This window comes from Barbus barbus (assembly GCF_936440315.1).
Source record: "Barbus barbus genome assembly, chromosome: 3".
Taxonomy (NCBI): domain Eukaryota; kingdom Metazoa; phylum Chordata; class Actinopteri; order Cypriniformes; family Cyprinidae; genus Barbus; species Barbus barbus.
This window is the reverse complement of record NC_136731.1, coordinates 35,486,868-35,502,839: the sequence shown is the minus strand read 5'-3', so window position 1 is coordinate 35,502,839 and position 15,972 is coordinate 35,486,868. Positions and strand designations below refer to the sequence as shown.

General features: G+C 33.9%; 1 protein-coding gene across 1 annotated transcript; it reads left to right on the top strand.

Annotated features, from left to right (window-relative positions):
• Nucleotides 1-1,411: 1,411 nt before the first annotated feature.
• Nucleotides 1,412-10,809, top strand: tmem114 (transmembrane protein 114; the record flags this gene model as incomplete). Its single annotated transcript, XM_079399511.1, has 4 exons — nucleotides 1,412-1,589; nucleotides 1,686-1,763; nucleotides 7,571-7,708; nucleotides 10,577-10,809. The coding sequence occupies 4 exons, from the start codon at nucleotides 1,412-1,414 to the stop codon at nucleotides 10,807-10,809; spliced, it is 627 nt and encodes a 208-aa protein (XP_079255637.1).
• Between the last annotated feature and the right edge of the window lie 5,163 nt (nucleotides 10,810-15,972).

Here is a 15,972-nt window from a genome sequence, read left to right as displayed (position 1 = left end):
AGTATTTATTTTTATTCTATTTAATTTATTATAATAATTATTATTTATTATATTGATATGTTGTAATAATAATAATAATTATTATTATTATTATATTAAATATACAGTACTTAATATGAATTTAATTATGAATTTATATGTCAACTTTGTTTTTTATTAATTTTTATTTTATTATTTGGCACATTTATAAACAAAACTATTTATATTATTATCAAAAGTTTTTGCAAGTTTATTATTTACACTAATAATAATAATGATAATAAGAAATATTATTATTATTATATTTATATAATAATTATTATGGATATAGTAATGCCCGTTTTACTGCTATAATAATAATAATAATAATATATTATTATTATTATTATTATTATATTCATATAATAATTATTATGGATATAATAATACCCGTTTCACTGCTATAATAATAATAATAATAATAATTGGTGCCGTCAAATGATTAATCGAGATTTATCGCATCCAAAATAAAAGTTTTTGTTTACATATGTATGTGTACTGTGTATATTTATTATGTATATATAAATACACACACATGCATGTATATATTTCAGAAAAATATGTAATTTGTATTTATTAAATATATTTTTTTATAATCTAAATGATATGAATGTAAATATGGGCATGCAAATACATGTAAATATTTTCAAAATATATACTGTATGTGTGTATTTATATATACATAATAAATATACACAGAACACACACAGATATTAGGCAAACAAAAACTTGATGCAATTGATCTTTTGACAGCACTAATTATTATTATTATTATTATTAATTAATTATAGAATTAATGATAAATAATTGCTGTTAAAAAACTCTGTAAGAAAAAAAAAGCTTTTAGGTATACTACTATAATGGCTAAACATGTTTTGAAATGCTGAAACGTATGTTTATTATTATTATTATTGACATTTTGTCAATAAAGAACACAGTTCATTCACTCAGTTTTCTGATTTTTGATCGTACAGGAACAGAAACCTACTGGAGGCGTGAGCTGGAAGACTTTACCATTCAAATTAATTTAGAGGTCCCTGTGGTAATCATCTGATACAAACACACAAAGGTTTGCATACTAATGAGAGAGGGGGAGTGATTGCATCTGTAGCAGTTACGACTATAACTAATCATGTTTTGTGGTTTTTAATCATCAGTGGTATTTATCTGTGCCACAATTCAAAATAAACAAAGGATAAGAGAGAGAGAGAGAGAGCCTATCTGAAAGTGGACCATACTGCCCTCCTTTGGTAAAACCGCCCAACAGTAGCAGTTAATAGATACTATATATATGCATCCAGTGAGGGGCTTCCAGAAGGGCAGCGCTGAGGGAAAGAAGCACACTCAAAGCACTAAAAGAGGAGTTTCTCTTCAAACACTGCATTCAGACAAAATGAAAATCTCTTTCACAGGTTTGGCCAGTTTTGTGGTCACCTTTGGTGTCCTCAGCTTTGTTGGTCTCGTTCTGGCAGTTGGAACCGATTTTTGGTATATCATTGACACTTCTAAGAGAGAAAACAACTCATCTGTTTCTCTGAGCTCACATTCTGGACTGTGGAGGACTTGTAACTGTAAGTCACTTTACATGTTTGTGTTTGACGTTCTGCTTGTGATTTTTAATGCATGAGGTTTTCCTGTAGATGGATGAAGTTATTCTCTCTTTACAGTTCATAACCAATGCTGGCCATTTATGAATCCTTTTGGAGCAGGAAGAAACTTGTCAGAATCACAACGGCAGATACTAAGTAAGATCTGTGTGTCATATTATCCTATCTCATGATTATGTATTTATTAAAACCTTCACTCAGCAGACAAAATTATCTTTAATGTTTCTTGTTTTAAATATGCTACCCAAGGGATGTAAACACTTGTTGCAGAAGTATGTGATCTGTTTAGTTCAAAACTCCTTGGTGTGGCATTCTAGTGCTACAGTATATGCTCGGTGTTTTATATATGCTCATGTATTCTTTAAACGTTTAAATGTTCATTTACAAGCTTTTGATAAAGTATCTGATATAAAATAAAAATATAGAATTTATTAGATTATTTGTTCTGTAAAATGCTAATAAAACATTAAATAATAAGAACAGATATATATATATATATATGTGTGTGTGTATATAAATATGTGTATGTGTATGTGTATGTGTGTGTGTGTATATAAATATGTGTATGTGTATGTATGTGTGTGTGTGTATATTATATAGACATACATATATATACACATTACATATATATATTAGTTAAAAACGTAACACATTTTTAGGTTCTTGTTCTTAATTGCTGTTAGTTTTTTTACATTAATTATTGTCATTCAATCAAGACCATGGAGTTTCTATGATGTATCTTAGTTGAACAAACTCATTTACGACTGGCAGAGGAGTGAAACTTGACACATCAACAGGAAGCCACACAGCTTATTACCTGTTTGCACTACAGAAACAGATACAAAAGCACAATATATATATATATATATTATAAGTATATTATAGCCTTATAAGTTATTTTAACAATTTGACATCAAATACAGTAACCGAACAAAAACGAAAACCTCAATATTTTAGTATTTTTGTTTTGCTTTCCACCCCTGGCATTTAAAGTTTTTTTTTTTTTTTTTTAATAAAATTCAACATCAGAAGTTTAACAAGTTATTTTGAACAGATCTATGATAACTGCATATGGGCTGCAAACTTCAGAATAGAAACTATTATATTTGCATCCTACAGTTAGAGGCACAGAAATATATGAGAACATGTGTTTAAATTCATAGACGTCCAGAACACAGTATTTTTAGGCTATTTCCACCTGAATGCCATCATTTAATTTCATACATGCTAAGAAACTGAACAGAATGCCTTCTGATTGCCCTATTATCTTTGGATTGTCATGGAAACACTCTTCAATCAGAGGGCAGAAACAGCTGTGGAAGAAGCACAGCTGCAAAAGTGCACCACGGTGAACCATGGCATGTGTTTCTCCGCTAATATTGTGAGCCCACCTGCCAGCACAACATTTTTTCCTTTGTTTTGCTTGTTCTTTTTTTCGTAATTTCAGTGTGGCTGTTGACAATAACCTATACTAATGTACAACATCTCTGCAAATTTCACATTGTTTTAGAACCAGGAATAATTTATAATGAGCCAATAAATGTAGAATTGCAAAATGTGTTAATAATTTATAGTATTGATGACTGTAGAAAAGCCATTAAGAAAAGCAAAAGGAAATTGAGATACAAAATGTCTCCAACCAAAAAAAAAGTCTTCTTATCCATCCCATACTTCATACACAATCAAATAGTCATTCAAGGCACTTGTGTAGGACTGAATGAGATTTTAAAATTCACATGCTCTCTGTCCACACCTGAAACATTGTCTGTACCTGCCACAAGAGACTGTAATGAGGTTGTAAAACTAAGATTATCTCAGATTCAAGACCCCTACATTGGCTCAATATAGGATTTAGTTTCTGTTCTGCTTTGAACAATAGACTCAATAAGTCTGGTTTGCCAGGATGCTGCTTTGATTAGATAGTAGCCACTGCACAAAGCTTAGCTAAATTCCCCCCTGAAGGTAATTCAATAGGTCTTTCCCTGCATCTTTGCTGGATTCTTCGCCTAAAGCTAACCCTTGGATAAATGTTAAAGGAAACACCTTATATGTGTTCAACATAATTGTGGACAGCTTTTTTTTATGTTTATTGCTGCTCCAAAAATAGTGCAGAACCATTTCATAAATACAGTGAAAGAAGATTGAAATGTGTCTGTCCAATTCAATCACCTTACAGATAGACATATTGTGACTGTTCCAGAATGATAATAAATAATAGCTGGCCTGATTATTATATGACAGTGTGATCTTTGACTTGATCGTGAATGACAGCCTGTCACTGTCTGCACTGCCTGCTGTGTTTCTTTGCAGAAAATGTCCAAACATGTCAATATGGAGACCAACAATTTGAATTGGGCTTTGCATTAACGTAAAAAGTAGACTATTCTTGGAGTCAATCAACATGTTTTACTAAATACGAAAAAAAAGCAGTCTAAATGTCTGTGTCCTTCTGTATAAGGGCATTTAAATTCATACATCATCATATTACAACCAAAACAGGTTTTGGTCTTTCTTGTCTCCATCACATCCCATCACGACTAACAGCCTTTTGTGGTCCATAATGAAGCCATTAAAGAAAATCCATCTCTTTGAACATGCTGTATTATATTTAATCTTAATGCTTAATGGATGCACAAGGACTGTCCATCTTTCCTTCAAAACCCTCTAATCAATACAAACTCTGGTCTCTAATAATGTTTGCAAGCATGTCCGGCAATATACAGTTGTGGTCAGAATTATTGGAACCCTTGGTAAATATGATCAAAGAAAACTGTGAAAATTAACCTGCTTTGTTAATCCTTTTGATCTTTTATTTAAAAAATTCACAAAAAGCTAACCTTTCATTGGAAAATAAGAATTTAAAATGGGGGGAAATATCATTATGAAATAAATGTTTTTCTCAAACACACGTTGGACACAATTATTGGCACCCCTAGAAATTCTTAAGAGTAAAATATCTCTGAAGTATATTCCCATTCATATTCACAATTTGGAGCACTCTAGGGTGATTATGAACATGAAATTATCCAGCCATGGCTTCCTGTTTCACAGAAATATAAATAGGAGGGAAAACAAAGCCCAAATTCCCTTAATCATCCATCACAATGAGAAAAAACAAAGAATATATTTCTGATGTGCAGCAAAAGATAATTGAGCTTCACAAATTAGTGAAGTGGCTTTAAGAAAAGAGCTAGAGCAGTGAAAATCCCCATTTCCACCATCAGGGCAATAATTAAGAATTTCCAATCAACAGAAAATGTAATGAAACTGCCTGGAAGAGGACGTGTGTCTATATCGTCCTAATGCACGGTGAGAAGGAGCGTTTGAGTGGCTAAAGACTCTTCAAGGATCACAGCTGGAGAATTGCAGAAAATAGTTGAGTCTCGGGGTCAGAAAACCTTAAAAAAAAATTGTCAAACAGCCCCTACATCAGCACATGTTGTTTGGGACGGTTTCAAGAAAAATTCTCCTAGCTCATCCAAAAACAAACTCCAGCATATTCAGTTATCAGACACGACTGGAGCTTCAGATGGGACTGGCTTCTATGGTCAGATGAAACTAAAAAATGAGCTTTTTAGCAGCAAACACTCAAGATGGGTTTGGTGAACACAGGGATAAAAAGTACCCCATGTGTACAATGAAATATACTGCTGTATTTGTGATGTTGTGGGCCTATATTTCTGCTGGAGGTCCTGGACATCTTGTTCAGACACATGGCATCATGGATTCTATCAAATACCAACAGATAAAAAATCAATAAGTGACTGATTCTATTAGAAATCTTATAATGGGCCATGTTTGGATCTTCCAACCGTACAATAATCCAAACACAAACCTCAAAAACAACACAAAAATGGGTCACTGAGCACAAAACCAAGCTTCTGCTGGCCATTCCAGTCCTCTGACCTGAACCCTGTAGAAAATGAGTGAGGTGAACTGAAGAGAAGAAGCACCGTCATGGAGCTGTGAATCTAAAGGATCTGGAGTGATTCTGGATGAAGGAATGGTCTCTGATCTCTTGTCAGGTGTTCTCTAACCTCATCAGGCATTATAGGAGAACATTTAGAGCTGTTAAACTGACAAATGGAGGTTTCAAAAAGTATTGAATAAAAAGGTGCCAATAATTGTGTCCAACGTGTGTTTGAGAAAAACATTTATTTCATAATGATATTTCCCCCCATTTTAAATTCTTATTATCCAATGAAAGGTTAGCTTTTTGTGATTTTTTTAAATAAAAGATCAAAAGGATTAACAAAGCAGGTTAATTTTCACAGTCTTCTTTGATCATATTTACCAAGGGTTCCAATAATTCTGACCACAACTGTAAAATACATGCGTACACTGTAAAAAAAAAAAAAAAAAAAGTTAAGCCAACTTAAAATTTTAAGGCAAGCACCTTCAGCAGATTTTTGAGTAATCTCAATTTATTTTTGTAGTAGATTCTCAACTTTTTGTTGTATAAACTTAAAACAACAAGCTGAGAAAACTCAAAAATCTGCTGAAGCTGGTTGCCTTAAAATTTTAAGTTGGCTCAACTTTTTTTTTTACAGTGCATGTTTTCATTAATGGTATAAATAGGACCTATGTAGATATACAATGATTATTATTTATTTAAAATTGTTTTTATGGCAAATAAAAAATATAATTAAATTTAAAATAAATTTATGTTTTTGAAATAAGACTTTTATGCTCACCAAGTCTGCATCTATTTAATCAAAAATAATAAAAGCTAATATTATGAAATATTATTACAGTTTAAACAACTGTATTCTATTTTAAAATTTGTAGAATGCAATTTATTCCTGTGATGGCAAAAAAAATAAAGAAAATAAATAAATCAGCAGTCATTATTCTAGTCTTCAGTGTCACATGATCATTCTAATGTGCTCAAGAGACATTTCCAATTTCAGAATTCTTAGATAAAATAACACTCAAAGAACAGCATTTGTGTTAAATGTTTTGTAACATTATAAATGTCTTTACTGAAAGTATGAATTTCTTTAAAAAAAACATCTATATACATACATACATAAATAAATGTATGCATGTATCCTATAAAACTTCAAATTTATTGACATACATGCAATTTTACACATTTTTTTTATTGTTCAATTTGTACATTTTTATAGATGTGGAACACCAGCTACTCAACTTGTGTCTGACATAAAGAAGTAGGGTAATTCCTGGAAACTATCAAAGAGAACAGTACAGTACTCACAAAGTCTCGAGCTGTGTTTTGAGTCTACACAAAGAAAGTCAAATGAGCTTTTCTCATTCACTCACCTGCTCAGGCTGGCTCCCAGCTGTTTCCTTTAATAACGATAGGCTAATTATTATTACTGGGCTGCTCAAAGAACACAGGATTATGGCATCTTAACCCAGTGGTTAGAAAGCCTGTGAATGAGCGGTATGGAAACCTATGACATCTATGAAATATTCTTATTCTACATGAATACATTCATTCATATATGACCTCATATTTTAATCGCCTGTAACATCAAAACTGTCAAAAATGTGCCAGCTGCTAAATGCATCTGGGGAAACTCAGATGCACAAATGGTAACTTCATACAATGTCTCTCATCACACATCACACAATGGGGAGCAAACATCATTACATAAAGCTTTGAAATTATGCTGATTAGCCTTGCTGATTACCATTCAGAATGAATAAACAAAACTTTTTCAATGCCACTAAAGTTTTCGCAAAAGTAGACAGACAAAATGAATTGGGTCAATTCCAACTTAACGCCCAGAAACACACTGATTTTTCAGAATTGCCCCAATGTTCAGGCTGTGATGGTTTGTTGCGCCAAACATAAAAGTAACGAATTCCAAATTAGTTCAATTTGCATGACAAAGGCTGGACCCACAAGTCAAAAAATCTGCATGAATCAACTGTGATTGTGACTGGCACTGACACATCCAGACCTCTTCTCTTTCCAGACATGCAAGGAACATTCATCGTCCTGCTGCCTCTCAGTGTGATCGTGCTGTTTATTGGAGGAATGCTGGGCTTCATCAGTATGTTGGCACGAGCCTACCTGCTGCTCCTCCTGACCGGAGTGCTGCTTCTGTTCGGTGGTGAGCATCACTCTCACTTTCACCTCTGATTGATCCTCATGTGTGGCATGAATATTCATTTTGCCAACATCACGCTTGACAGAGCATCTGGAGATCTCTAGACAGTTTTGACAGTAATGAATTAAAAAAAAAAAAAGATGGAAAAATTAAGTCTCAATATTGACTTCGGGTGCTGAATTTTGAGAAATAAGATCAAGAAATACTCTGGTGGTTCTGTGGTCCTGGTTCTTTTAGATTTATCAGCAGCATTTGATACTGTGGACCACTCTATTTTGATATCTAGATTAGAGTCAGACGTGGGCCTACACGGTACGGTCCTTAAGTGGTTTCAGTTATTTTTATCTGACAGAAAATTCTTTGTCAAACTAGGTAACTTCTTTTCCTCTGTTGCTGATCTCACCTGTGGCCTCCCTCAAGGCTCGATATTGGCGCCCTCCATTTTTTCCCTTTACATGCTTCCTCTGGGTTCCATTCTAAGAAGGCATGGGGTGTCTTTTCATTTCTATGCTGACGATACCCAGATTTATCTATGTATTAAGAGAAATGATCCTTCAGCACTTAGTACTTTACTAAGGTGCTTAGACAAGATCAAAATCTGGCTAGCTCAAATCTTTTTTACGTTAAATGAAGATAAAACAGAGGTGATTGTTTTCAGTCCTACTGATCATTCTCAGGCTAGATTTGAGGGGATCAAATCTAGAGAGGGGTAGAGGGGATCAAGCTTTTTCTGTGGTTGGGTCTCGGTTATGGAACAATCTGCCGCTTGAGATCTATTTTCAAATCACTTTTAAAAACACACTTGTTTGATCTGACCAACTAATATCCCGTTCTTATTACATTGTACTATGGTCTTGATTATTACTCTGTCTTCAGAATGTTTATCTGTCATTCCTTTTAGTTTTTAAATTCATATGTTTTATTATTTCTGTTTTATGTGTTCATGGTTTGATTTTAATGTACAGCACTTTGGTCAGTCTTGTGGCTGTTTTTAAATGTGCTTTATAAATAAATGAACTTGAACATGAAAATAGTTCTATTCATATTTAGCATTTTGTTTATGCCTGTAGTTTTATATTATTTATATTTAATATTATATTATTTAATCATTTTATATTATTTAGCATAAAATATTCATAAATGTTCTTGGAAATAAATGTTTTTGCAATAGCTGTATGCATTTTAAGAGATATTTGATCCATGAACACGTCTTGGCAAAATCACTGCAACCCATATATATATATATATATATATATATATGTGTGTGTGTGTGTGTGTGTGTGTGTGTCACGGTTCCGTGGATAAACGCACGAAGAAGAAGGAGTTGCAATGTAAACAGTCTTTAATAAATCTACATAAAGGCAAATACAAGGTAGACAGGTAGGAACCACACACACAAACGCAGTGTCGACGAAGTAGACCGGACAAATGAACTGAGAACTGAATACAACTAATGAAGGGTAACTAATGACAATAATTAATGACACACACCTCAACCAAATGACACAATTAACAGGAGACAGAATCTAGGTCACACAGAGCACATGGCGAACAAAAAACACAACAAAACAGTCCTGGGGTGTGACAATATATATATATATATATATATATATGGGTTGCAGTGATTTTGCATTTTATGTTGATTTTGCAACAACATTAGCCCCAAAAATCCCTACCCCTAAACCTAACCCTACCCATAATTTATCCCAAAAATCAACCAGAGGGAAATGATAGCTGAATAACACTTGGTGTAAACCTAAAACAGACATTTCTTGTAAATTTATCCCTCAATTCTGATTGGTTGATTTGGGATGTTGTTCCAGGATCAACAAGGACATTGATCCAGGAACATGTTGTACTTGGTGAAATCACATTCACCATTTGGGAAGAGCCTTTTTCTTTGCATTCTCCACACTTCTATTTATGATATAAGTTTAAAAGGGGGACTTGGGGGCATTGACAATGGAATAAATTTTTATCTAGACCCATTTAACTGTTGCTACTCTTTTACACAGACACTGGTTCATGTTTTAAAATGAAATACCTACCCACATCATTTGTGAGAAAATACAGCTTCACTTGAAATCCCTCTCATGATAAAAGCCTGTCTCTTTCAAGATTCACTCTGTACCTATTAATAAAAAAAACAAAAAAACAAAAACTGTTGCTTTGCAGACGCCATGGCAACAACTAAACCCAAGGGACTCATGGCCTTTGAACTTAATCAAACTGATATGAAAACATGCAATCATTGTAAAGCAGCAATGCCCCTAAATCTCACCAGATTACAAATCACAGCCAATAAATGACTACATTTCTTGAGGATTATTCATCAGCCTCTTCTTTAACATACCAGCAGGAACGGATGGGCTCTGATGATGATGGGGGTTCTCAAACGTCATGGGCTTTTTAAAGTAAAAAGGGCACCAGCATGAATGGCTTGTTTTTAAGTCCAGTGATCCTCACTGTGGAGAGCTGTGTTCGACTGTCATTTCTTTGCCACTGCTGCATAGACGGTGGAACAACAAATGTCGTGGTTCATTCACAAAATATGTGTTTCCATTGACGAAGATAAATTTAACTGCCAGTCAAACTTTTGGAGACACCTTCTTTATTTTTTTTTTACTATTTTACACATTTTAGAAGTATAGTTAAGTCATAAATCTATGAAATAACACAAATGGACATGATTAAAAGTGAGGTTAATAACCAAAAAACATAACATAAAACAATTGTAAAAACGTAACCGTTTATCAGGTGTGATTCCTGCCCGGTATCAGTACAGTGTAAGAATTTAGAGGTTGCTGTCTTCTACAGCATAAAACCAGTGGAGAATGTCTTACAAACGTCTTCCTTCTCTGTTCCTCACAGCTGTGCTCTCATTGGCTGGAATTTGTGTCTATATGGCTTACTCTGCGGCTGCCTTCAAAGAGGCTGTGGACATCTCTGGCCACAAAACCCTGGAGGACATCGAGATTTACTTTGGCTGGTCTCTGGTTCTAGCCTCTGTTTCTTTTGTTGGAGAACTCTGTACTGCTGTGGCGTTCCTGCTTACCTCAGCCAGAGTGAGCCAGCTGACCAATCAGGAAGAGCATGAATACTGACATGCTCTCAATCAGGACTGTTCTAAGGACAGGAGAGGACCACACCATATGAAGGCACTGAAAGTGACATACAAACACTGAAAATTAAGTTGATGTTTACATATTTATATTTTAAAAGGATAATGGACATTTCAGTATGCAGGTTCTTCAGCTACCTGCAGGGAGTGAAATTTGTTATAGAAATACCAGTGCAAAACTAATTAAAATGTATAATAATAATAGATAACACTTTAGTAGGGACCAGTTCTCACTATTAACTTGCTTATTAGCAATACATATCGGCAGTTTATTAGTGCTTATAAAGCACATATTCTTCATGATCATATTCTACATCCCTAATACTACCCATTACCTAAACTTAACAACTACCTTACTAACTGTTAATAAGCAGCAAATTAGGAGTTTATTGAGGCAGAAGTCATAGTTAATGGTTTGTTAATAGTGAGAATTGGACCTTAAAATAAAGTGTGACCTAATAAGAATAATAAATACATGTGAAAAATGTAAAACCCTGATGTATAAAAACAACTTTTGTCATCTATTGCAACTGATTTTTTTTTTTCGCAGTATATTTGCATATTGTCCTTTAATTGTGATAATTATGTTCATTTTGTCTGTTTAGTACTTTGTCTCTCTCTTGGATTTTTTTCAGATCACAATAAAAGATCAGTTTTGCCTCTTTATATTATTTCTTATGGATCTTAATATTGAATTTTTACGGATCTTCTTTTCTTCATTTTTTGAGAGAGGTCTTGCCCTCTGACTTTTTTAATGCCAATTATTTATATAGCAACATACCTGCTGATTTACATGTAGAGCGCTAATTTACACCGTAGATAAGACGAAACTCATCAGTTACTACCAATTTGCCTACTTTACAATCTGACCTTGTTACTGAAATCTAGATCTTGCTAAATAAATATTTGCGGCTATACAGTTTTATTAAGACTACAATCTTAAATCGTTCCATCTTACATTGACTACTGCACGGATGAAAGCAGATGCTTCACCCTCTCCAGATGGCAGGATATGTCCCTCACAGATAGCTTGTTATAAAATCATTCTGTAAATGGACAACAGACATTGCATTATTATGGAAATTACACCGCAGTTTTAAAAAACAACCTTGCTGCATCTGTCTGACTGATAGATACCTGATTTCTAAGAGACTTGTAGAAAAGATCCTTTAGGATATTTAATGCTTTTAAGGTACTGGAGGTTTCTTGCTACAGAGGTTCTAAGAGGTGGAAATATTGATTTTGGGCTTGTGTGAGATGACTTGGAAGTAATGCAAAAAAAATAAAAAATCACAATCAGTGAAAACAAAGAGATGATGAATAACTCAGTGGGTTTGATATTATTTGTCAACAGAATGAAACTGCAAATCCTACTTAAAAAATCCAAAGTGAATATATGAATATTGATTTTATGTTATGATTACTATTATTATGTGCTTTCTCATAAGGCCATAATACACAGTATGAAAATAATTAGCAAAATGCCACTTAAAATAATTTTGAATGGAGAATATCTTATATATCACACTGAAGGATATGACAACTATGCAAACTATTAGGGTTGCTTATTAAAGGAGCAGTTCACCCAAAAATGTTAATTTACTCACCTTCAAGCCATCCAAGATGTAGATGAGTTTTTTTTTTTTCCATCAGAACAGTTTTGGAGAAATTTAGCATTACATCACGTGCTCACCAATGGATGCTCTGCGTGAATGGGTGCCGTCATGAGAGTCCAAACAGCTGATAAAAACATCCCAATAATTCACAAGTAATCCACAAGAATCTAGTCCTAGTTAACATCTTGTGAGGCGAAAAGCTGCCTGTATGTAAAAACAAATCCATCACTGATTCGTTTTAACTTTAAAACGTTGCTTCTGGCCAAAATAAATAATCCATAATAATGGTTCTTCCAGTGCAAAAAGTCCATTCCCCGCTGTCCCCTCACATCAAAATCTTCCTACATATTTGTTTAGAACTGTTTTTGCATGTAAACAGTGCTTGATCTGGTCATATTTCTTTTCTGATTCAGACAAGACAACTTTTTCACTTGAGAAAGCAATATTAGGGACAGAGGACTTATTTTATTTTTTATAGAGTATTATAAATATAGCAGCAGTTTTAAAATGCCCTAATGATGGATTTGTTTATTTATCCTACAAGGAGTTTCAATAAACATCAGGAAATCATAGAGACGATAACAAGATTTAAAAAATGCATCTTAACATAAGCACATGCAATAGCAAATACCATATCTCAGGCGCTGTTTAGAGGAAAATCCAATGAGCAGATATAACAGGCCAAGCCTGAGATGTAATGCTATTTTTCAGAGACCGTCTGCTCCACTTCCTTCTGAATATTTTAAGACCTTGCTTTTTGAGGTTGACCTTGAACTTGTCTCCTGTGGAGATGAGATCACAGTCATTCATTCAACCTTGATTACAGTGTTATCTGTGGATGCTTTGATTGTATTCTTAGAACTGATGAAAAGCTCCACATCCTTTTTTTCTGAGGCCTTTGTTAAAATATGCGATCTTTGTTTACCTCTGCTGGTGAATAGAAGTAGTGCCTTTCTTTTGTTTTGCGTAACTATTTTTTTGTAACGTTTTAACATACACAAATATGTTTTACAAACATATTTTAATATCTGTAGAATAATTAACCTTAGTAACTAATTAAACTGTGTGTGTGTGTGTGTACAAAAAAGATAACTGTAATTTTAAATCTTTACCAAGCTTTGGCATTATCCTTCAAATCACTAGGTTTCACACAGACGTTTTAAATGCATTTTTTTTAAACATTTTTACTGAACTGTTTCAGCCTTTTTCTGTCAATAAATGACCTTGCTATACCAAGACACATTTTCATAATTTTCCATGATTATGTAGTTTAACATGCAGTTTTTAATTTAAAAATACAGGTGCATCTAAAAAATTAGAATATCGTGAAAAAGTTCATTTTTTCTTGTATCTTATTTCAAAAGGTGAAACTTTCATATATTTTAGATTCATTACATATAAAGTAAAACATTTAAAACGTTTTTTTGTTTTAATTTTGATGATTAGATCTTACAGCTCATGAAAGTCAAAAATCAATATCTCAATATATTAGAATACTTACATGAGTTTCAATTAATGACTATCCCTACAGTATAATTTCAGGGTATCTCTTGTTCTTTGAAACCACAATAATGGGGAACACTGCTGGCTTGGCAGTGGTCCAGAAGACAATCATTGACGCCCTCCACAAAGAGGGTAAGTCACAGAAGGTCATTACTGAAAGGGCTGGCTGTTCACAGAGTGCTGTATCAAAGCATATTAAATGCAAAGTTGACTGGAAGGAAGAAATTGGGTAGGAAAATGTGCACAAGCAACAGGGATGACCGCAAGCTTGAGAATACTGTCAAGCAAAGCTGATTCAAACACTTGGGAGAGCTTCACAAGGAGTGGACTGAAGCTGGAGTCAGAGCATCAAGAGTCACCACGCTCAGACGTCTTCAGGAAAAGGGCTACCAAGCCACATCTGAAAAACTTCTGATAAAAGTAAATTTTGCATTTCATTTGGAAATTAAGGTCTGGAGCCTGGAGGAAGAGTGGAGAGGTACAAAATCCAAGCTGCTTGAAGTCCAGTGCGAAGTTTCTGAAGCCAGTGATGATTTGGGGTGCCGTGACGTCTGCTGGTGTTGGTCCATTGTGTTTTATCAAGTCAATACAGCCGTCTATCAGGAGATTTTAGAGCCCTTTATGCTTCCATCTGCTGACAAGCTTTATGGAGATGCTGATTTCCTTTTCCAGCAGGACTTTAGCACCTCCCCACAATGACAAAACCACTTCCAAATGGTGTGCTGACCATGATATTACTGTGCTTGATTGGCCAGCACAACATGCCTGACCTGAACCCCATATGGAATCTATGGGATATTTTCAAGAGAAAGATGAGAAACAGTCGATCCGAGCTGAAGGCTGAATAGTGCCTCAGCAGTGCCTCAGAAGCTGGTCGCTTCCATGCCATTCCTCACTGATGCTGGAGTTTGTGATAAACGAGCCCGCCCAAGTATTGAGTGCAGAAATCAACATACTTTAAAGAACTTGAACTTTTCTGTTTTGCAAATCCTTTTTTTGATTGATTTTAGGAAATATTCTAATATCATGAGATACTGGATTTTTGACTTTCATGAGCTGTATGCTCTAATCATCAAAATAAAAACAAAACAAAAAAAACTTTTGAAATGTTTTACTTTACATGTAATGAATCTAAAATATATAAAAGTGTCACTTTTCAAATGAACTTTTCACGATATTCAATTTTTTTTAGATAATTTAGGGGTGTCACACCAAAGGACAACAAAACGTAACATTTTTGTAGTGGTTCCAAAAAAAATTAATATTCGAACAATTCTGAGAGAAAAATTGATCATGTGCATGTGTCACGGGCTTCAGTAACACAGCCATGAATGGCATCCTTCAACTAATTAAAGTTTTCTCTGGAATTGGTCAGTTTAAAATCAGGATATGGTGTCACACCAGAGGACATGATTTTCAGAGACAAAATGTATCAAGTTCCTACGCTTTCAGAAATATATGGATGAAAAAAATATTGCCATTTACTAAAATAGACACTTGTACAATTATGACGGAGGTATTTATTAACATTTTTATGCTTTTCTTTTTCATTAATAAAAGTTGTAATTTGCTGAACCATGCTTGAGACAGTCACACCATAGGACAGTTTTGAGATTTGGCTTAAAAATGGTAAAAATCGAATAACACTGCAGCTTCTATAACAACAGGTCCATGTAGGACAAACAAATGTTTAACCATTTACTGCATTTTAAATAACGACAATATTAATTATATAAATTTTTATCTTGGGGGACAGTGAAAATGCCATGTCACGTCAACAACCCATATATATACTGTGTATATATATATATATATATCTATATATACACACTGTATATCATACAGTTGTATATATATGTATATATATATATATGTACTTTCTTCTCTCTCTCACAGTATTTGTGTCTCAATTATACTCCAGCCATCATAAGTACAGTTTTATCTCTACTGACAGTTTTGCTTTTGCACCTGAGAAACTCTACACACTGCATTGATTTCCACCTGGTGGCGGTTCCAGATAGTACGTC